The following is a 23433-nucleotide window of genomic DNA, read 5'->3' on the forward strand; positions in this document are numbered from 1 at the left end:
AGAATTTTAAATGCTGCTACCATTTTCAGCAGCAATGAACTAATAGTACATTCATTGGTGGATTGACTCCATTAACACTCATGCTTCAGATGCTTTAGGGCATGTAGCTCTCTTTGGATTCCTCATGAAATTGTCATGTTGGCATGTAGCTATAAAATATGCATTAATCAGAAACTAGTTACTAAAGCCAAGTTCTTTTCACTAGTTTGTTTGGAATAGGGGAATAATACTTTTAATAAATCGGCCTTCCTGTAAGATAGAGCACAGTGTCATTTTTAATAGGGAGCAAGAATAAGTGCAGTGATTAAATGCAGTTACAAATGGCTGCATCTAAAAACAATTTTTGATTTTTGTCAAACATTTAGCAAGGGAGTACTTTTTTTCCTCTAGTTTTTTGTAGCTTTCCCAGTTTTTGTTGTTGTTGTTGTTGTTAAAGTTATATGCTATATATTCAGAATTGGATTCTTTTTCCCTATAAATTTGTTAGTACCTGATTTGGAATTTAGTCTTATTAATGTCATTTAGTTTGGGATGCATGGAAATGTATGTATAATTATTGAGTGCCCTTTAAGGTGGAGAATTGTATCTTGATATTCTATTGAAATACATATATATATATATATATTTTTTTGTATTTTGCAAAGCAACTGGATTTTATAGCAAGTGTAGGTAAAGAAAAAACTTGTATCCTCTTGGTGCTCTGTGTATTTGCTAGTATAAAACATGTTTCTGATTTATTCCAGGCAACATAATCAAAAGGTATATTTTAGAACATACACAAACTTTTCTATGCTCATGAAAGGTATACTGACTGGCAAACATCAATATAATCTCTTTTTTTTTTTTTTTTTTTTTTTTTGCTTTTTATAAACTACAGGTTTACAGAGACTTTATGGAGACATCCAGTCCTTTCCCTGACTTCTAGCAGAACTATAGCTTAAACTACTCAAAACCTCTAGAAGCAAAGTCAAACTTCCTTCAGAAACATTCCTTATGTTTAATGTTAACCACATTCATCTTTAAGTTGTCCCTCGAAAACAACCATAATGGGAAGCCAAAAGACAGAGTGTTGGGAAACATTCTGAAGACAGCAAACAAATAATAAGATTTCATAGTCACTTGGAGATATCTCCTTGTCAGTAGAGGAGTAAAAGGAGCAGTATCTAGTAAAACTTGGGAACAGATGGCAAACATTTGTTGACCATAATAACAGTAGTAACTTGTATTTTGTAGAAGATTGTACAGTTTCCATGCACATCGTGTCATTTAATCCTCACAAAAATGAGGGTACTAATAACCCCCTTTTACAGATATGGAAACATAGCTAGGAAGGGTAAGTAGTTTGTTTTTAATTGCATACCTAAGTGGTAGATCTGAGATTTCAAGTCTTTTGATGCTCTGTGTGGAAAACACAAACTCAAAGTGTGTATGTGTGTTTAATTCTCTCATTCAACAATAATCAACATAGAAGACTTGTCTTAACAAGTTTTGCCCCATACACCATGCAAGCAATCAGTTCTTCAGCAGATACCAGCTGCGTGTCCTCCAATTCAGTTTAATCCTGACACTGTCTACCTGGAAATTGTGTCATATCCCACAGGTTGAGGGCTTATTCCCACAAAACTGCCTCCTCTTCAGACACCAGTTGCAAGACTAGTCAGCTTCAAGTTTGGTTTCCCAGGATCCCCTTTTTGTGTTCTATTAATTTGCTACAACAGCTCACAAAATGCAAGGAAACAGATTTATTGACGTATTATAAAGGATGTTACAAAGGATCCAGATGGCAGGAAACATAAGGTGAGGTCTAGGTGGGCACAGAGCTTCCATGCCCTCTCCAGGCATGCCATCCTGCAGGAACCACCACATGTTCAGCAGTCTGGAAGCTCTCCAAATCTTGACCTTTTGTTTTTTTATGGAGGCTTGATTACATAGGCATGCTTGATTAAACCACTGGTCACTGGTGATCAACTTAATCTTCATCTACTTCACCCTCTCTGGAGGTTAGGGTTTGGGGTTGTAAGTCCCAACCCTATAATCATGTCTTGGTCTTTTCAATGATCAGACTTTATCTTGAAGCTACCTAGGGCCTGCCAGCTATCAGTGAACTCATTAGCATATGAAAATATATCACTTTGAAGATTGCAAGTATTTTAGGAGTTGTATGCCAGAAACAGGGACAAAGAGAAAGTGTGTATTTCACAGTATCACAAATGCCAACTCACTCTACTAAAAGGCTATTTTTAAAAAACAGTTTTTCAAAGACCACCTTAAAAAGTATCAGTTAGGACAGTGGCAGCAGTGCGCCTAAGAGAGAAAGGCTTTGAAACCATTTCTTGAATTTTCCATCTATACAGTGAATAAGTAAGAACTTTATACATGAAACACTGAACTCTTTGAAGTAAAATGATACACAACCTCAAGATGTTGATTTTTTAAAATTTTTAGCCAACTTTTATTTTTATGCCTAGAAAAATACATGGGACGTTCAGGACTAATGTGCTGGGCAATTTGCTACTTAGTGATAGTAACACAATCCTGAAAAAGCAAGCACAATTATTCTGTACTTTTTAAAAGTTTTATTCAGCAATAAGACCATAATTTTTCATATTTAAGGAGTATGAAAAATTTGTCGAGTTTTAAAAGCTGAATACATGTAGCGTTGGATCAAGGCACATACAAGACTGGCCAAAGGGCGTACAATGCACTTTGGTTTTTTGTTGAAAAAAAAAAATCATGGCAACAGAAAAGTGATATGGTTTTTCAACAAGTAACAGCTCACAATTCAGTAGGAAGCTAGAAGGAAATGTTACATTATGAGTTCATTATGTAATATCTGGAAAATTGTGACAGTAATGGGCAGTATTCTTGATCTTTGTAAAAGTAAATTGAACATTTATGTACAGTGTTAAAACCTTTGACATAAACCAGACCTAAATTTGATGTCTAGTATTTATTTTTCTTTAAATTATCTCTTATTTAAAGAACTACTTTCTCTGGATTGTTGAGGGGAATCTCTTATAATTACATTACATTTTTAATATGCATAAAGTTTCTCTGACATCCTTTATGATAAAAACATCATAAACACTAACAATTTTGTGTTTATAATTCACTTTTCAAAAATCAGGATGGTATAGGCAAAACCAAAATGCAGTTTTGATATTTGTGTTCATTACACTATACAAGTCTAAGTTTTCGTGTTTTCCTAAGTACACATTTTCCCCCCAACTTGGAAGCACATTTACATTACTGTTTTTGTGAAGTCCTTTATTTTCAAATCTTTGCTGACAATGGCTTTAACAGACTTCATGCTCCTTTTATGCCAGCTGATGTATTCAGTTCAGAAGATATGCTTAACTTTTTTAAGGATAATTAATTTGCCTAGAGCAAAAATGGAGATATGCAGGAAGTTTGATATTGCCCATTACTTCACACATTTTGATTTATTGAATACCACTGGGATAATACAAATTTAATAATTGGAACATTATTTCATAACCATTTTTTAAAATTAAATTTTATCTCATTCAGCCATTCAGCCAGTTTTTTTTTTACATTTTATTAATACCAAAGTGAAAAATGGCCTGTGCTTATACTACAAGGATCTCATATGAATGCAGTCCTGATTGTTCGACACAGCAAGAAAATTCACTTTCACAGTCAACAAGTCATCTTACTCAGTAGAACACAAAGTAAATGGTTTATAACTCCAATATTTGCAAGGAAAATACAGTACAAATTACTAAAAAATACTAAAATATAGAATTGTGTTCAGGCATCTCCACTACATCAATCGCAGCAGTAACCTGAAATTTGAAACTTTTAATAAAAAGTTCTTAAATATAAATTATATGGCAGATGTACAGTACATTGCTTTTTCAGTCTTTTTTTCCAGTGTTTTGCAGTAGAACAGGGTTCCTACCATCACCTCCCTTAGGTTTAAAAAACCCAAAACACAAGTCTGCTGTGAGTCCTTCAGCATCATGAGTGTGAGTGATCTGAGTCTGGAATACCACTGTCTCTGTAGCTTCGGTTACTACTGCTTTCACTGTGATTGTTTTTGTACAGATTCATTCCATTAGGAGGAAATATGGTGTGTATTACAAACTCCTCCTTCGAGATGGGTTCATTGCTTATTGGTAACATCTGAAAAGAAGTTTCCCTGATTTCCAGGATAGAGTTGTCCTTCTTAGTGCCAGCTTCTGCATAGTCATCCTTTCTTCTCCTCCCTTTGCTATATGCACAGTTCCTTGAGAAGAGCGATCCATTCCTATGAACATACCAACACACTAAAGCAAGAAGGGCAATGGTAACCAGGGCCACAGCCCCACCAATGATGGCAGCCAAAGGTAAATTGGGGTTTTTGTAAGGTTCTTTCTCTTGCTCTCGATTGAGGGTGGTTGTAGGGTTGTACATTCGAAGGGGTGCAGTTTCAGTCTCAATACAAACAGGAGTTTCATCAAATAGGTAGAGGTTGCTGGTTTCCATGGGAACCATGCATACTTTATAGGGTGAATCAGGCTCCAGGGCTGTGACCAAGTACTCACTGCGTTCCCCTGTTACAATCGTTTCTGTTATAGATCCAAATGCCGGGCTATGGCCCAGTTTAAGCCAGCTGAGTCTCAAAGCAGTCATAGGTAGAGCAAGTTTCCAAGAGATATGAATGGTCTCAGAGGTGACAGACTTCACAGTAATTGTAATTGTTTTTCTTGAGGGACTCCCTGTGGTTTGGTGATCCTTAGTGAGCTTGGGGTTCTTAATATCTGGCTGTTTGGTCACTGGAGCTGGCCACTGTCCTTGGGCAGGATACACTGTGTTGGGTATTGCAGTGGTTATCTGAATGGTGCTTACAATCCCACTGTCCTTACAATCAAACAGTTCTGCATTGAGATCCTTAATAGCCATCCCACGAACCTTTTCTGGGGCTTGGCACATGAGCCCACGCACGTTGACCTTCACAGGTAGTGATTGTAACCAGTCACGTACCCATTTCATCTTGCACCCGCAATACCAGGGATTGTTGCGAAGAATCAGTTGTGTTATATTGTCCAAATCATCAAAGATACCCTGAGGTAAATTACTTAGGTTATTATTGGACATATCCAGTCGATAGAGCTGCCTTAGATAAGAAAAAGCATTTGGGGGCACCCGATTGATGTGGTTATCTTGAAGATAAAGCTTCCTCAGGTTTGTGCCTGGAAGGTTTACTGGTGCAGCAGTCAGGGAATTCCGCACCAGGGACAGCTCTGTCAAATTAACTAGGTTGAAGAAAACTTTGTCACCTAAACCATGATTGTTCAACAGGTTTCCATCTAGAACCAGGCGTTTTAGACTAGTGAGACCTTGAAGAGATGGTGATGAAATAGTGGATATGCGATTATCATCCAAGCGTAGTTCTTCTATAGTCCTGGGCAAACCCCAGGGAATTGTGCTAAGGTGATTACGGGACAGGAAAAGCAGTCGGAGATAGTTGCTGTCTCGGAATGCTCCCTCTTCTATGCTAACTGCAGAGACAGAGTTGTCATCTAAATGTAATTCTTCCAGATAGGGAATTTTTGAAAGTGAATCATAAGTGATAGTCCTTATGTTATTTTCTTGCAAATGTAACTCTTTTACATACTTTGGGAGGTTGGTAGGAAATTCATCTAAACTGTTGTGGTATAGGTATATTCTTTCTACTTTCAGCAAGTTTTTCAAATCTGAAGGAATCCCAGCATTATTTATTTGGTTGTTCTGAAGGTAGAGAGTTGTAGCATCCTCTGGTATTCCTGTTGGAATGGATGTCAGAAAGCGATCATTACAGTAAATGAAACCCGCATCGCAGCGACACACAGATGGACAGGATTTAGCCATAACTGATAGAGGTGCTACTTGAAGGAACAGCCCAATTTTAGTCCCGATGAGGAAGATGCTCCAGGCTGGGCTGATCATGGTCAGCAGTGTTGAGGTCTTTATACAAGGTAGCTTCCGTTACTTCAGAACCCTAAAATGAAGTGAGTAAAAAAAGACAGAAAACAATAAGGCCAGCATACTGAATATAATGTTTAAAACGAACGTGGAAACTAAAATATCCATAATCACTTTTAATATTTTCATTTGTTTTGGGAGGGGGCATAATAGGGTTTATTGCTAGCTAACAATAGACACTGTCATATAATCTCTTTACCTTAATGGTTTCTTAATTTCTTTATAAATTAAAAAGTATCTGTCCTAAATCCATTTGATTTTGAAATGTTAAATATAATTGAAGTTTTATTGAATAATCCAAAGTATTTTAATTATACTTTATATCAACCTTTAGACAGTCACTGATCAAGCTAATTGAATATCCATTTCTTACTTAATATTCATAATAAGTAACACCTTGGAATATTATTTGTTATATTTAAAGGTAATCATTTTACTGTTATCAAAAAACCACACATTTTTATATTTACTTTTTATTAGGCAAAAACTATACAGGTGTAGAAAAATGTCATAAAATACCTATTCTCTTCATACTCAGGAATAGTTACACACATCTTGAGATCCTCAATCTCAAACCCATAGTTTGCTTTGATTATTAATGTCATTTCATTTTCTTTGGTTATTAATTTTAAGCGTTATTTTAAATGGATGGATTTCTATAAGAAAATAAGAATGATTCCTTCATTTATTTTTGGGAAAGAATTACAAAGCTAATACATCCAGCTAACCTAAGTGGAAAATTTCACTTCATATTAAACTCTGTCTTTCTTCTGTTCACATTTTGTTATATGTTTCATACTGCAGGTTTTAATGACTTTGTCCACATTTTTCATTATTTTCTACCTCATAACGTGTTGTCACAGTACATTTATATTTCTTTGAATTCTAACCTAGAACATAAATCAACTTTTTCTATGGCTGGCAAAGTATAGATTTATACTGATGTATTGTGTAATATAATCTCTTCTGTCCTTTTAAGTATTAATTAGCCTTTGTAATTTTAGGCATGAAAATAAAATACTTTGTTTTTCCTACCTTATTGAACGATGAGAGTAAATTTTGCGGGGGTGAATATCCAATGCACATATATTATTTTCCTGGTGAGGGACTGGGACTTATAAACTTTTGTTTAGTCCTTGGAAATGTTCTTCACCGTTTATTCAAGTAATCCTATGGCGTACACACCTCCAGATCAGGCTTGCTGTTGTCAATGAACATTCCAGCTGCAGTTCAGCATGGTGGGCAAGCTCATTAAAGTGGGGGCAGAAACAATTCTGCTTCCTGTTACTGTGTAGGACACATGGTTTCCTATGTATTTTTTTTTTCTTTCTGATAGAGTTTCTGTGTGAAAGTTCCTTTTGTGTAGCTTAATTCCCTTAGTGGAAATTGCCCTCTTTGAAATTCTTATTGGCTCTTCCGTGCAATGTGGTCAGAGATAGTAACTTCAGATCCTCATGAAGAAAGTCATTCATGATGCTAAGGCCTGTATAGTAATAGGTTTTTCAGGCAGTTACCCCCTACCTTTATTCCCATCCAGGATTATCCAAGTATAAACTTTGTACAGTAGCTACATCCTGAGGTATGATTACCTGCTGTGAAATAGCTATTTCCAGCTTTTGCTTCTTGCTGATTTTTCAGAATGTCTGGTGCAGTCACGTTATACAAGAACAGGTATTCTCTTTTAAGAAGTAAAGGAAACTAAATTCTTCATGTAAAGAAAAGGAGGCATACTAAATTTCCTTTATATTTCTCTTCCTTAAAATATACTGGGACTGAGCATCTCCTGTGAAAGTAAAAGGTTTTAATGAACTATTAATAATGAACTTTAACATACTAGAGAAATTTCCTAGACATTTAATTTCAATGTCTTAAAATAACGCATCTTTCATCATAGTGGTTAGTCAGAAGGGATAGGTTGACCTCTTTGTTTTTAGACTTCTCATTTTCTTATACAAATAAATTAGGAGCCAAAGTTGAGATTGTCATCAAACAGATAATTTCTATTATCTGATTGTGTCACTTTGAATTAAACACCATGGCTTTCAAATTCAAGCCAGTCTTTAAAAATTTACTTTTAAATCACATGCATAAAATGATAAAATGTTTAAAAAGAAGAAAACAAGTACATGTCAAAGAGGTGAGCAAATACATTAACAAATATTTTTGACAGAAATGCCAAGGTAACTTTTTAGGCATTTCTGAACATGATTTAACAAAGTCACACAATCCACAATTTAGAGTTGAAAAGACTATTTTAAAAGCTTTTCTTTTGATTTGCTTAGTGCCCTGTTTGATTCCTCCTGCAGGTCTCAATTCTCCCAACTGCAGAATGTTGACATCATCCCCTTTCTCTTTAGGGGTGTATCTAAGGACTACTTAGTGATCTTGAAACTCTAAGCACTCAGGTGTTCTTGCCCAAAAGGTGACATAGAAGTTCAAGTCATATTTAGTTTTTCTGGAGAATACTGTTCTAATTTTCTTTTAGCATACTGAGTTTGAAAAAAAAATTTGTATTTGAAATAGGAGGGACACTATTATTTCAATCTCCTTGTAGTGACCATTAGGAAAGCACATCAAAACCAGATGGGGCATTTCTCTCTAGGTTCATACATGAATATTGCCAGTTTTTAATAAGTGTATTTTTCATTTCCAAAAGAAGACTTTTGGCTTGACTAAAGAGATCGTTGAATTTAATGTTGACTGCTTTGCCCATTATCAAATATGCACGAAGATTTTTTGAGAGTTTAGAGGAGGTGAGTAATATTCGAATTGGTTATGCAGGGTCATCCACTCTGATACTTTGTATATATGTAGGGAACATTTGAGTATCCTGGAAATATGTGACCCTGAAAGTAAGGACTAAAGTAGTAGCAATTTGCTTCTCCCACAGTTGCTATCTAACATCCAACAAGTATAGCATCTGTTCCATAATTCAAATACTCTGCTGAACGAGTATGTTAAATAAGGCCACAATTTGTGTTTCTGGTTCTCTCCAAAAATTCAGTTTCTTTTAGTTTGCTAACTACATACCAACGTGGTCATAGGCTATATTAACGGAAGAAAAGTGAAAAAAATTACAGATACATATAATTTATTATTTACGCAACTTGAAACAAAAATAGCAGTTAGCAGATGGATCAAACAGTCTCTAGTGAATATTGCAAAGTGCCCACAGAGGAAAGTTTAAATGATTTATTGTTTAATGTGAGGTTTTACTGTGATGCCTTTAGGGCTTTGCTCATTATTGTCAAATTCCAATAGTATCTTTTCTTGAAAACTGTTGCTTTCTCAGTGTGTGAAAATAGAAAACCAAGCTGTTGAAATTATAATTACAAAGTTACTTTTTAAAGTATCTTCTGTAAAAGTTTTTTAAACTTGAAAATTATTCAACATATAAAATAATGTGGTTAATTTAAGTTTAGAAAACAATTGCTTATGTTAAATTGCATTAGAAACTAATTAAAAACCATTATAAAAATAACAAGTGAGAACCTGCTTAAAATGTTACCAAGAGTCAAGCATTTCTGATATTCCAGGGATGATGGTGAGGCAATATATACTTGAGATGATGAATCCGCTGATTGGGGATTTAAAAACTGATTGTTCCCTGAGTCAGGTCAGACCACAGTGTGTCCAAGGTGATGATCATAATGATAACCAGACATAAAATAAATGTCTTTTATCTTGTGTCTGAACTATATATATATTTCACCAAATAAGGCTCTAACAATATGTATTGATTTTCACATTTTTAACCCAGAGAATGAAAGAGTTCTAAATTGGTGTGAAAAGACGGAAGATTAATTTGTTTATTTTACCTGTTTTACATTTGTGAAGCTGCTTTCTCTATTCTGTTTGATATGCAAACTCACATTTGCCATTCATACAATAGTGGTAATAATGTGGGATTAACAGAAAGCCTTAAATCTCATTAAGTTCTTGGAAAATGTCATTCTCTTCTCCCCACATTGTATTAAAATAAAAGGCAAAAACATAAAACAGGTTTCTTAGGAGAGAAGGATATTCTTTTGGAAATGAAGATTACGTTCAGAGCTACTCTCATATGTCCCTACTCCCTTAGGCTCAAAACAGTTCATGTTTAACTACGTTTTATATCTTCTCTTTCCCATTTATGTTTGAAACTATAGTGCTAAACAGATTTTTGGGTTTTGGTTTTGGCATATTAAAGGCTGCAAGGATCTCTTCATCAAAAATGAACGATCCTCTCCTATCCTTAGACCTTCCCCTTTCTGAGCTGGATCTACATATTTGCGCACCTAGAAATACTGTAGTCAAATGTTGATGATGAAAAGAAAAATGACCCCCACTGGCATGGACACTGTGGCCAGGTTTCCACAACACTGACTTCAGAGCCTTTCTGTCTGCCTAGGCTTGAAAGAGGCCATTACTTCTGAACAAAATGAATCGATCTTTTAGAAAAATACTGTTAATGGGGTAGCTTGGGGGGAAAACATAAATGAAGCCCTGGTAACTTAATGGAATGTTTAAAAACATTTTTTAATGGAATCATTATTTAACTATAAAACACTTAAAACTGTAGTAAAAAGAAGAAAAACATAACCACCTCACTGATGAATCAAATTTTTAATAGGGATCCTTATATTCATATTCAGTTTATTTTTACAAATAAAAATTGTGGGGTTTTTTTGCATTTATAATGTAATCATCAAGTCTGAAAAGCTTCCAATTTATTTCCATGATACACCCAATAAAACATGTAAATAGATAAGGATACTATTTTAGGGAAACTAATATAAGAAGTTGTATCTGAATAGAAAACTAGTATTTAAATAAAATCAAGAACTTGGGGCAATCTACATGTTTATATGATTTCTTCCCTGCTACTACAATATTTTGGAGGTGGGAGTGTTATGAGAAGATATTTCTTATGTTTTGAGAATATTACTTAGATTAAGATGAAGCTGTATAATAGTAGTGCTAACTTCTTATTTAATGCCTTAGATTTAAATTGATTTTGATTTGACCTGTTTGATCATTAGTCATTTTTTAAAAATATTAATTCAAGTATAAGGTTTTGAGATTTTAGTTTATTTTTAATGATTTCTCTCACAGAATGATTTCTTAATGCTGGGGACTTTTAAAAATATTCAATCTAAAATCTAATGGCATGTAGAACTTTTAATCCAAGTTAGTTGCATTGTTTTAAGTAAAACCTTGAGACTAAAGAAAACACATGCCTAAACAAATGTATCCAACTTTGTGAATATTTCTAGGTAAACTGGAATTTATACAATCATAATTTAGAGTATTAGGAAGGTAATTTATTCATGAAGGCTAAAATTGCTGCCAAAAAAGCTCAACCTGTGAATGCTAAGCCTTTGCAACAACAAACGGTATTTCAAATAAACTACATATACGGTTAAACTGAAAAACCGGAGTACATCAGGTTAGTTGATAGTGACAGCAAAATGCTTTCTAAGCAGCCTGTCTGGTAGTTAAATTTTCCACGATCATCAGATTTCAGGAAAGTTCCAATTCTTTTGTTTAATGCCAGGCAAGCAGAAGGACCTCTAACTCTCCTCTTGAGAGTCATGAAGTCTGAAGGGTTTGCTGAGAGGCAGAGAAGCAAGTGTGCCTTTTCATACTTGGTTTTATCCAGACTATTTTCTAGCCTGAACAAGGTACTTGTTTCATTTATGGAAAATAGGGGATAAAATTTCCAATGCTAAGTATTTTTACTTTTTCTTTTTCTGTTACTGGTTATTTTGCCCGGTACGTTTCTGACAAATGAATCAAATTCTGCTTCATTTATTTTGACTTGTAAAGTTAAATCAAGCATCCTTAAAACAAAAAGGCAAACTGGGATATTATCCGTCAGCATAGTGAATGCTGCTTCCTTTTATGATATTAAACCCGAAGTAAATGAATTAGAGAACAAGAGTTGTAAGAACGAGTAAGATATTGATTTAGAGAGTGGTGAAGGTAAGTGGTGTAGAGTTTGGGGTGGGGGCATGCTTTAAGTTTGTGCTTTTGAGCAAATGCAATTAAAAGTTTGCCTACTTTTGTTAAACCACATTTTACCATTGCAGACTTCAAATTCCTTTTTAACTGTGTGGGTACAACTTAGTTGATGTGCTTTAAATTTCTAATATTTAAGTTTCCATAAGTAGTTCAGCAAATACATTTATTTTAGTCTACTGTGTGGCAAGCACTATACTGGTCGGTGAGACCACCTGAAATCATAAAATACATTGTTTTTCATGTCCAAGCAGGGTATTACTTAAACCAGATGAAGAGGAAGAAAATCAACAACACATAAACTGATCAATCCACAGTCCAGTGGCACACTTTAAAAATGATTTTTAACCAAATGTGGTCTGTGGGTTTTCTCTTCAAAGTTGCCTCGGTAACTTGTGCACATATAAAGTGAAAGAATAAAGAACAAAAGCTGTCATTGTCTCATCGAGTGAGAGCAATTTCTCCCTCCTTTGATTTAAACAGAATAATACCTGCAGAAAGCTTTTTATACATCCCTGACACTTGATTTTAGGGTAGGAAAGAGATTATGCATATGCAAAACAAATGAAATTTTAGCTTTTGCTTAAATTATATTCTATTGCTTTCTACTTAAAATCTGTTTTCTCTGGGGTTTTCGTAAATAGATAACTCAAAGTTCTTTCTTACACAACATAAACATAGCTTTGAAAACTGTCTTTTAGTGTGATGTTTAACCAAATTTAGTGATGTCGATCTGTATTTTGAAACTGGAAAATACTTTCTGAAATGTGTATACCTATTTTCTTAAGAGGAAGAATGCTGTTTCAGAAGACCAACTCTTTGTTGGAAATTTATTTGTTGACTTTCAGTAAATTTTTGAAATGGTGGAATGTTAGAAGGAGCTGAGAAACATCCCTTTTTATACTCTGAAGAGAAAATGCAGTTTTGAGGATTAATATTGCTGAGAGATTTTTACTGTGGAGTTTTTGCCCACTGGGGGGTGGTACACTCTACCAGAACACTGCTTTCAGAAGCCGCAAGTCAGATGTTGGCTGCTGCTGGCCAGTTTTTCTCTGGTTTAATTACAACAAAGCCTCCCGTTGAGAAGAACAGTGAAGGCCTCTGGGGCAAAAGGTGGGGGGTGGGAGGGAAGGGGGAAGGAGGAAAGACGGAGGGGAGAAATTATGGCCTTTGAAAAATTTACTGAATCTTATTTCCATTGTTGACTTTATTTATGGTAGTCTTCATTTGATTTAAACAGTTATTTCTAATGCTTTTTTTAAAAATAAATGGGTTTGAATAAAAGAATATATAAGGGGATCTATTCAGAATTTTTAAGTTAGCTCTGGATTTTGCCATTAATCAATCACATTCTTTGTTATAGAGCCCACCCACCTTAAAAAGAGGCATAAAAGTTAAGAAATGACTGAAATGGCAACTATAAGCCAAATACGTTTTTCATTGACCAGATTTAATATTGGTATGAACATTGGCATATCAAAAATGAAAAGCAAGAAAGAAGAAACATTAATGTATTATTAAGACAAGGCCAATTCCCTGCACTGATTTTTGTAGGGCTTAAAACTGTTCAAAATAATCCAGAAAAAGGAGGAAGCCTTAGGGTGTGTGGCCAAGAAAAGCACAGAAAAATCTCTCTGCAGTGCACTTGCATGTTTAAAGCTGATTATTGTATTTTTTGTCTAGAGAGACTGAGTGCTCATTAGGGTCTTGTGTCCCTAGGCAGGAGATGCTGAGCATAATTGGAGTTTCTATTTGATTGGGCAATATAGTCTAGAGAAGAAACTGGGATAAAGATAATTAATAGCTTGCTAACAAAGTCTGACAGCCACAAGATTTCAACCAAATTTATTTCACACTGCTTCATTTAGCTCTGAAAAAGTTTTGATAGAATTGTAGGCTCCTTGATTAACACTTGAAAGCAAAAGAAACATACCTTCTATTTTGCTGCCACATTTAGTTATGACAAATTTTCTTACTGTTTTTCTTCTTTTTGTAAAAACTTTATTTGCTATCCAATTATATATTTCACAAACGTTACGTTTGGGAAGTGTTTAATTGTGCATTTTGAACCCAGTCATAATTGATTTTAAAGGGTGGGGTGCAGCGAAATGAAAAACCCAATTAATAACTGGTAGACAGTTTTACAGAACCACAATATTAATGAATTCATTATGTTTATTCATTCACTAATATTTTGCTGATCCTTGGACTTGATGTGTTTTGGTTGTGCTCTTCAAAAAATCAAATTTTAGTTTTCTTAGTAAATCTATGCGTTTTTGTAACTCTGTTTTTATTTCAGGGTGATAAATAGATGTACATTTGTCTGTGTGTATATATATGTGTCCAAACTAAGGGGCATATCTCTGATTTAATTTTCCCATGGTAAAACCTGGCATATTATCATTAATATTTGTAGTAGTTGGTAATGTTGATATTATTGATTGTGGTACTTTTAAAGGATTAATTTTTCTTTACTCATTTCAGAAGAGATGAATATTAGTCATCTGTCACTTTGGGTCAGGTATAAGTGATTCTCCCTGAATATAAGCAAATTTATTCTTTATGTTTAGGCTGGTGAGGATATTTTTATGCAGTCAGAGATAAATGAAAGGCATTGCTACAGCTGAAGGACTTTTCTAGTGGCTTTATTTATGTTGTTTCTGGATAATAAAATAACATAGATGAGCATTTTAGACAGATTTATTAATAGACAGATTTATTAAGAATGTTTAAAATAGCCTTATTGTTAAAACCATTAGAGATTTTGGACTAACAATTGAAAAAAAATCAATTTTTTCTCTGAAATTCTAAATAAAATAATAAAAACAAACCCCCCAGATGTTGAGAAGACATGGATGGGCCTGTTGCACTCTTTACCTATATGCAACCATTTTGTTTCAGACCTAATTCAGTGAACAAAATTTTTTGAGAAGATACATTTAACTACTTTTTCAAGCTTTGTAGTATAAATGCATTTCTTCCAGTATAAGATTTTCCTGTTATAAGTTGCAAAGAATGGATCCTCTGCAAAACCCACTTGATAAGGGCTCTACTCATTTATTTTTCTTTCCTGCTACCCCAAACTCACTGCATACATCAGGCATAGCTTCCAGGGTGAGCTTTGTTAGTTTTTCTGAGTAGACTTAGCCATTTACTATGCTAGTCACATACTTCACTTGCCTAAGCAATGGATTTTGGCATTCTATTGAAGAGGGAATATGGTTTGGAAGAGTGTCTCCCCCTCCTCTGAGTTCAATTTACTAGTTGAGATTTGCAAGCCTGAAATGCTTGAAGCAGCTCAGGCACGATAGCAGTGCAAGCTTTAAAATCTAGGTGTAGCTGTTAATCCTTTACAGAGGCACATAAGTCTCCAGGAGTAGCTCGGCTAGCTGTGAGCAAGATGTATGCTTTTCATGTACTGCGTACTCATGGGCTGAGGGATTATTGATTTTCTTTCACAGTTGTAAAAACAGCAATTGGTGATCATACCACACGTACAGTACACACCAAGTTGCTTTTCTATCTGTGAAGAATCTCCTTTTATTCTTTAATATTTAACATTGAACTTTCCAACTTGCTGTTTTCCATAAGGCTCTTTTCACATAGCAATTACTCAAGACGGAAAATAACCACTTACTATCTTTTATAAATGAAAGAAGGTTCTAAGAAACTTCTTACATTTAGCCATCATAGTGAAATTTTTCATTGCTGGCTTGCACGCACATATATTGCTTGTTCTGGTGACAGAGCAAATGTTCCTATTTGGATTTCTCATAGTATCAAGTCGTTTCTTTCTTTCTAGAGAGTAAAACCAAGCAAACTTTCTGGGACAATCATAAGAAAAAACATGGAAAACACTTACCAGGAAGACGAGAAAAAGCAATCCTATATACACTGCCGCTATAGCTGTAATTCCATTGACAGTGAATTGGAGTAATAGCCCTCCCCCGTCTCCCAAGCTCTGCGTCCAGTCCACACAAAGCCCACGGCAGCTGCAGGCTGAGCTTGTCCTGCTTCAGATCACTCCTACACTGAGGAGTGAGCGAGGGAGAGCATTCCAGTTTACTGCACACAGCCCACCTCCAAGTCTGAAGTTTAAAGCTTCACCTCGCAGTGGCTGAAGAAGGGGGTGATGTCATAGATGGGCAGGACTTAGCCAAGATCTTGTTCAGTGAGGTAACTGGATAATCAGACAGATGAGCTTTGCAAACGCTAGAGGGGGCGAGAGCAGCCGAAATGAAGCATCAGCCTGCCAAAGCTAGGATGCCATTTGGTTTATAGGCAGCCCTTTGGAATCTCAACATTTTCTAAAGTTTACTACAAGGCAGTGGTAGCATATTTATGTATTTTTTTAAAAAGCATGCTAGAAAGATATTTTTAAGATCATAATAGAAAAAGACAGGCTTTGTCTTATTTTTAAACCATCTGTATTGAAAAGAAGTTAACCAAAATCAAATTAGTTTTATTATTCACTAGCTAAAATAATGTTATAATTGTGGAAGATGTATGCCAGTAATCCCAACTGTGAATATTTATTCAACATATGAATAAAAAGCAGATTCAAATATATACATCAGGGCTGGGTGTGGTGGCTCACGCCTGTAATTCCGGCACTTTGGGAGGCGGAGGTGGGAGGATCACCTGAGGTCAGGAGTTCGAGACCAGCCTGACCAACATGTAGAAAAAATTAGCTGGGCGCCTGTAATCCCAGCTGTTTGGGAGGCTGAGGCAGGAGAATCACTTGAACCCGGGAGGCAGAGGTTGCAGTGAGCCAAGATTGCACCATTGCACTCCAGCCTGGGCAACAAGAACGAAACTCCATCTCCAATATATGTATATATATACACGTGTCACTGATTCATTTAGTTATGGGAAGGGCAATAGGAATGCCAAAAGATTTTTTTAAATGGTATTAAATGGTCTGTTCTTTTGGAGGCGAAGAAGTTACTGTTCTCTATGTTTTAGAAAATGAAAGTATGTTTTATGTACTTCTACTATGTGTTTATATTATTTAAAATGGATTATTTATATTTATCCCCCAATAAAATGTTTTAAAAAAATTTAATAGAATATTTTCCTTTCTAAATGTTTTTGCTGATCTGAGCATGGGTTTAGATATAAACATCTTAAGAAAAAAATCTTTCACGGTGGTTTGCCTGGATTGAAATTATTTTAGTTTAATTTAGGTACATGAATAAACACTGGACAATTGTAAGACGTGGAGATTATAAATTTCTATGCCTAATTAACAGAATTATACTTGTATTTTTAATTATGATTTTTGTAGACTGGTTTCTGCTATTTGGTCAACAATTGCTTTGTGCCCATAAGTTTTCCATCAAATAAGTGTATTTCACTTGTTCATGTTGGTGGTAAGAACTTAGCTTTTATGTTTACCTGGAGGACCATTGCCTTAAACTAATATCTTTATTTGCTCTATTCTTAGAGGTGCACGACTTTCTCCTTTGTCCTTTCTCAATTTTTCCCTGCACGTTTATTTCTGAAGAAGGCCAGCTAATAGTCTTTCCCAGGACTATTTGATTGTGGTCTCTTCATTAGCTTCATTTAGTTTATCTATTTATATATTTGTTTGATAACAGTTTGACCTGAGTTCCCTTCCAAGAATGGGTGATATCAAAGTAGGTGAACCCTTGATAAGAAATGTATTGAACCTATTGTTCTATGATTGCACTTTTGTGGGCCTCAGAGGACAGACCCATTAAATCTCGGAGTTTTAGATTCTAATGTCCATTGAAAAGCCAATTTCTTTGAACTGCTAGGTAGTACAATTAAACTGATATGCAGCAGCTGAATTTTGGGAGGAAAGGGAGGTGGATATTTTTCTGTTACTATGAAACAAACACATGGATTAAATTATTTTATTAAATAATTATTTCTAGAAGCCATTTTCAGATAGGAGTTGGTTCTGTTTAAAAAAGGAAATTTTTGCCTGGTCAAATTCCTGTGGGTTTATAGCCATATTTAATCAGTTTCGTCTTCATTCAGGGAGGCCTTAAACAGAAAAGAAAGATCAATTGGGGAATTGGGTTATAGGTATCAAAAATAAATTGTACTGGCCTGGGAGTTAGCAGTTCGGAGGTTTCCCTTCCCTGGGCTGCCATTTGTTATATGACTTCATATTTGTTGCCCTAGGCTTTGGTTTCATCACATGACAAATAAAGGCAGCAAGGATTTATTAAATGCCAATTATTTTTTGTTGCTTTTTTCCCCCTTTTAAGTTATGGATTAAAATATAGGAAAAGAAAAGAAATTGTGAAAATATATTCTATACTGGGGTACTGACTTTGGAGGGAAACTCTTAGTAGAATCTCTGGCCTCCTATTCTGTCCAAAAATATATACTCTTTTGCTGCATACATATTTTTTCACTTCCCGCTCTTATCAGCTACCTGAAATGCTACTAGTTGAAGGTGAACTTATAATAATGTGTGCCCCCTTTGAAATAGTATGTACAATCTCTGGAAACATGAGGTTATCATGAGTTACTTCAGATTGCCCTCCTCTTTTGTTTTCTAAGGCACTTTGGCTACAATAAGGGGATGACTGTTTTGATTGAAGGGGATGGAATGCTGGCAATCTTTAGCATGAAACCCTTTTGGCTGTAATAGGAAGGGAGGAGGTGGATTCTCACATTAGGAAGGACTTGGCTCAGGGTAGAGGACAACCAGTGTAGTAGATCTGGGTAGTTTAAGAACATGGGCTTCAGAGACTAGCGCAGCTGGGCTCCATACTGGCTTTGCCACATGACTGTAGACAAATTACTTAATCTTTTTGAGTTTGTTAGCTCAGCGCCTGACTCATAGTAAGTGCTCAATAAGACGATAGCTGTCATTATTTAAGATGGGGGGCATCCAAGCACCTGGAACAAAAAGAACACTAAGAATGGGAGAAGAATACACAAAGGGAGGTAGTACAAGGCAAATAACAGATTTTTGGAATTTTTCAAATTTCCCTTTGAAGTAATTTTATAGTCAGTAAGTGGAAGTGGAAAAGAGAGGAATAGAAGAGCATTTCATTGATTTTTTTTTATCTTGTACTTACACATCTCATGACCTCATGTTCCCAGAACTTAACACTTAGTTGGGTTCTAGTAGATATTTTGGGTTGAAAAGATGTTTGCTGTTTTGCATTTTGTTCTGTTTTGTTGGCTACCCTGTGAATCTAACATTGTACGTGAGAAAATGCATTTCAGATTGAAAGCAACTGGTTTGGAAATGAACTTCAATAACATATCCCAGTTTTAAAACTCTAGGACTATCTAAACTTGTCATCTCAAAGAACTTTGTGGTGTTCTTTGTTTGTTTTTATGAGAAGATATGAGATGTTCTCTAGTGGACATGAAAGTAGATTGGATTTGGAATTGGGTTTCCCAGGTTCTGCCATTTACTTGTATATCCAGACAAAAAAATGAAAAACAGCATACACACAGAAGCCTCAAATCTGTCTTTTAGTTACCAACTACCAGCTGAAACTGACTAAAACACACAGTCATTTCATGGAACAATACAGTTCAGGTCTGTCTAGAGTTAAGCTATCTCATTCACACATTCATTCATTCAGTCTTCACATTCATTTATTCATTCATCATATACATATTTATTGACTCCCTGTGTAAAAGAAACTAGTAGGACTAGATGATCCCCAAACTACCTCCAACTATGAAGTTCTGAGATTTAATCTTAGAAGATATTAAGGTTCTTTTAAGCCTAAGAAACATTCTTCATGATTTTCCTTTCCCTCAGCATTCTTCATGAGAATAAAATCTTCAAAATTGTGTAAAGAAAACACAGTTTGGATGGGCACAGTGGCTCGTGCCCGTAATCCCAGCACTTTGGGAGGCCGAGGCGGGAGGATCACCTGAGGTCAGGAGTTTGAGACCAGCCTGGTTAACGTGGTGAAACCCCGTTTCTAGTAAAAATACAAAAAGTTAGCCGGGCGTGGTGGCACGTGCCTGTAATCCCAGCTACTTGGGAGGCTGAGGCAAGAGAACCACTTGAACCCAGGAGGTGGAGGTTGTAGTGAGCTGAGATTGTACCATGCACTCCAGCTTGGGCAATACAAGCGAAACTCCATCTCAAAAAGAAAAGAAAAGAAAAAATAGTTCATACTTTTGATAGATTAAATGTCTTGGACTGTTATCAGTTAAGATACTTTTGGTTGCAAGTCATTGAAGATCTAAGCCTTACCTGCAAAATCAACAATGGGAATCCATTGGTTCATGTAACTGAGAAGTTAAAATGTATAGTACAACTTCAGGTAAAGCTTGATACAGTGGCTTAAAATATGTCAATAAGAATACAGTTTCTCTCTGGCTCTCTGTCCTGCCTTTCTCATTGTTGGCAGCCTCCTCAGGCTATATACAGTGGACCTTCCTCTTAGGTCTGGGATTTCCTCTTAGGCAATAACAGTTTCACACATCACAGTCCCATAACACAGTGTTCAAGGGAGAGAAGCGTCCTCCAAAAGCCCCTGCACAGAGCCCTGGGGGGGTCACTGTTTCTCATTTGCTTAAACTTGATCACAGGTTCATTCCTGAACCTATTACATGGGTGGGTAGATAACGCTGGTGAGCTTAAGCCCACTGCAGGAGCTGCAGATAAGCCCAGCCTTACTGAGACACACAACTGAGAATGGAGGACAGGGCATGATCCAAAGGAAAATGGGGTACTCTTAGGTTGAGAAGGAAGGAGTGGATGCTAAGGATCAGCTCATTTTCAGAGGTTTTAGCATGCTGAAACTTGGGCATATTTTATACATTTATAAACTTGAAACTGCTCTTTTTCTCTTTGTCTTTTTTTTCTTAAGCCAGAGTTTCTGTTAAAATTGCCAACACATCTTTAAAAGATACTCTATTTGTAGACGCTCTCAAGTCTAGCCCAGATTTTTCTGTCAACAGGTAGTGATGCATGTCAGGGCACATCAGTATTACATCTTAGCATAAGCCTATAGGATGTTAATAAAATATATAGAGAGTGCACTGTCTGTAACTCTGTGAAGTCAGGCCAGATGCTTAATGTACTAGTTAGAAACTATACCACATCTTTCTCAACAATTCCAAAGGGTATTGGAGAAATAATTAGATTTTAGCAGGTCACGGATGCCTTAGAATGCCAAAAGGTTTTAAAAATGCTATGTTAAACTGTTGTTTTGTTCTGATATTTGCCTTTTATTAGTCAACACTTAAAATGTACCTAAAAACAATCACATAACCCTTTTAACTATATTTCCAAAACATTCTGCACTGGAATGAGATCTGTCATTACAGGACTTGAAACAGATATCAAAGCAAAATCAGAGTGGTTATTTCCCTGCCTGCCTGCCTGCTTGCCCACCCTCTGGTACACCCTTCTTTTCCCCAACACTCATGTTGGACTGTTACACTTTGGGGACTGGGAGAAATGCAATTAAAAATCACAACTGAGAAAAAGCACCTCCTTGGCCTCCCAGGAAAGAAAGGAGGAATTGTGGTTCAGAATAAGCTAGTAAAAGTCACGGGGTGTGGCAGTAGCTGGTGCAAAACTAGAAGCCTGCTGATCCCTACTTTCTTCCCTCTTCAGCACCTCCATATATGCCCATGCAGATACAGCATATACAACTCCAGCTGATATAGGTCAAAGCTGTGTCCCTGACCCCTTGCCACTCCCCAGTGCCCTGTCCCCTTCACTTGTTTTAAAATGTTAAAAAAAAAAAAGACTTAAAATGATCCTTGAAAAAAATGAGAGACTTGGAGGAAGCAGATTGAGTCAATCATTTCTATATGATACTTTCTATGTGGCCCTGAGAAAATAACTGGAGCTCTTTGAGCCTTACTTCCTTTATTTATGAAGACAGGTATGTGGCACCCACCTAATTTCCTATTATGGACTTCAAATAAAGTGGTGGATGTAATAGTTCACTACTAAATCCGAGAAAGCACATACCAAGACTGAGTTGAAACCTGGGGATAGTTGCTTTTAATCTTCATAGTGATGCGTGGGGCCAGGATCAGTTCAAAAGAAACAATTCACTAATGTCAAATTGAACTGTGTGCTTTAACAATTTATCTTTGGGAATGAAACAATTTGAGAAATGCTTCTGCCTTCTCTCCTGGATGCTAGACTTTGAGATAACAGTATCTAACGCTGGTTCTCAGACTTAATTACAAATCAAAGGACAAATTCCTTATCTTTGGCAATGATTAGTATAAAATACACCTTTGGAGGAATGACTAACAGTTAATAGGAGCAGATCAATATGTGTCTGCTTATTGACATGTGGATCAACAAGATATTATACAAGTGGATTGCCCTGAAGCACATGATTTTCTCTGTGTAGCCAGCTACTGCTGTCAGTTTGGACCAAAGTGGTCATCATTTTGAAACCATCTTATTGTTTCACTATTTCTGGAGTATTGGTGCTAATTTTAGACACACAAATAGACTTTCTGAAAGGAAGATTTTCTGAAATTGTCAGATTTTTTTTTCTGGAAACTGGCTCTGTAGTTCTCCTAGTATTGGAGATTATCTCTTTGCTATTTCTCTGCAGTCTAGACTGCTTGGGTACATTAACATGCTTAATGTTGAAAGAAACATGTTTAAAGTAGAGTCAAGGACTGTTTTCTATTTTATCGGTTTATTAATGACTATGGAAATTGCCCTTCATTGGCACTGTCTGCAGGAAGCAGATTTACTACAATTGGCATTTATTGCCCCTTGGGAACTGATATGAACTGATTATTTGCAAGATTTTCGGGGATCAAGTATCAGTTGATTAGATTTGGATTATGTAAATGTTTTACAATCTATTCCAAATAAAATAAGTTAAAAATTAAGTCACATTTACCATTGGGAAATTTTCTGTAAAATATAAAGGTACTTAAATTTTCTAAGCATGATTTATGATAAATATGTTATATATTAACTAGACTCAGTTCATTCTGTAAATGATTAACCTCAAATTTGAGGAATTTGAAAACATTTTATAATTTTTTCACTAGTTTTGTTTGGTTTTTGTTTTGTTTGACATTTGAAATGTATTCATGCTGGAAATTCACAAATACTTTGCTAGGTTTCCTATGTGGGTTTAAAAATTAAGATCTAGACTTAACAAGTTTATTTAAAGTACATAAATATTGCCAAAATGTATTTATAGTTTAATGAGCTTTCATTCTTATGTTCAAAGTTGTTGTAAAAATTGAAGGTAGACTTGAAAAAGAATAAAAAAGTGTGTCACTTTTTAAAGTTATTAATTTTTGTTTGGAGAAATTCGAGGAGCTTTTTGGTTGTTTAATTCTCATGTGTACATAGAAGCAACACACAACTGTTTGAGCAGCTTTGGATGTAACCCCTCTTTGTTTTCGTCAGTGGCCCAGGGAACAGACTTGTCACTCGGAAGTGCTCACGTGTAATCCTGTCCTCCCTTTCTTCCCCAAGGCAAATCAGAAATAAGCTTATCAGATCATGTCTTA

At 35.6% G+C, this 23433-nt stretch overlaps 2 protein-coding genes across 8 annotated transcripts in view; one reads left to right on the plus strand and one right to left on the minus strand.

Moving 5' to 3' along the window:
• The window catches only part of MACROD2 (mono-ADP ribosylhydrolase 2), a 2087937-nt gene that overhangs the window by 359168 nt on the left and 1705336 nt on the right, over positions 1-23433 (plus strand). The window lies entirely within an intron of this gene.
• FLRT3 (fibronectin leucine rich transmembrane protein 3) lies at positions 2425-16110 on the minus strand. Of its 3 annotated transcripts, none has more exons than XM_004061828.5 (3): positions 15830-16110; positions 7557-7750; positions 2425-5983 (listed from the first exon to the last, which is right to left on the minus strand). In XM_004061828.5, the coding sequence occupies exon 3, from the start codon at positions 5929-5931 to the stop codon at positions 3982-3984; it is 1950 nt and encodes a 649-aa protein (XP_004061876.1). In that variant the 5' UTR covers positions 5932-5983; positions 7557-7750; positions 15830-16110; the 3' UTR covers positions 2425-3981. The 3 variants fall into 3 exon arrangements, with proteins under 3 accessions (XP_004061876.1, XP_018872934.1, XP_004061875.1); XM_019017389.4 differs by having other exon boundaries at positions 7003-7750; positions 15830-16098; XM_004061827.4 differs by lacking the exon at positions 7557-7750 and having other exon boundaries at positions 15830-16104.

The sequence above is a fragment of the Gorilla gorilla genome, chromosome 21, assembly GCF_029281585.2.
Source record: "Gorilla gorilla gorilla isolate KB3781 chromosome 21, NHGRI_mGorGor1-v2.1_pri, whole genome shotgun sequence".
NCBI lineage: Eukaryota > Metazoa > Chordata > Mammalia > Primates > Hominidae > Gorilla > Gorilla gorilla.

Excerpts from the sequence above, each read along its gene's own strand:
- FLRT3 (XM_004061828.5), bottom strand. The coding sequence starts at position 5,931 with ATGATCAGCCCAGCCTGGAGCATCTTCCTCATCGGGACTAAAATTGGG.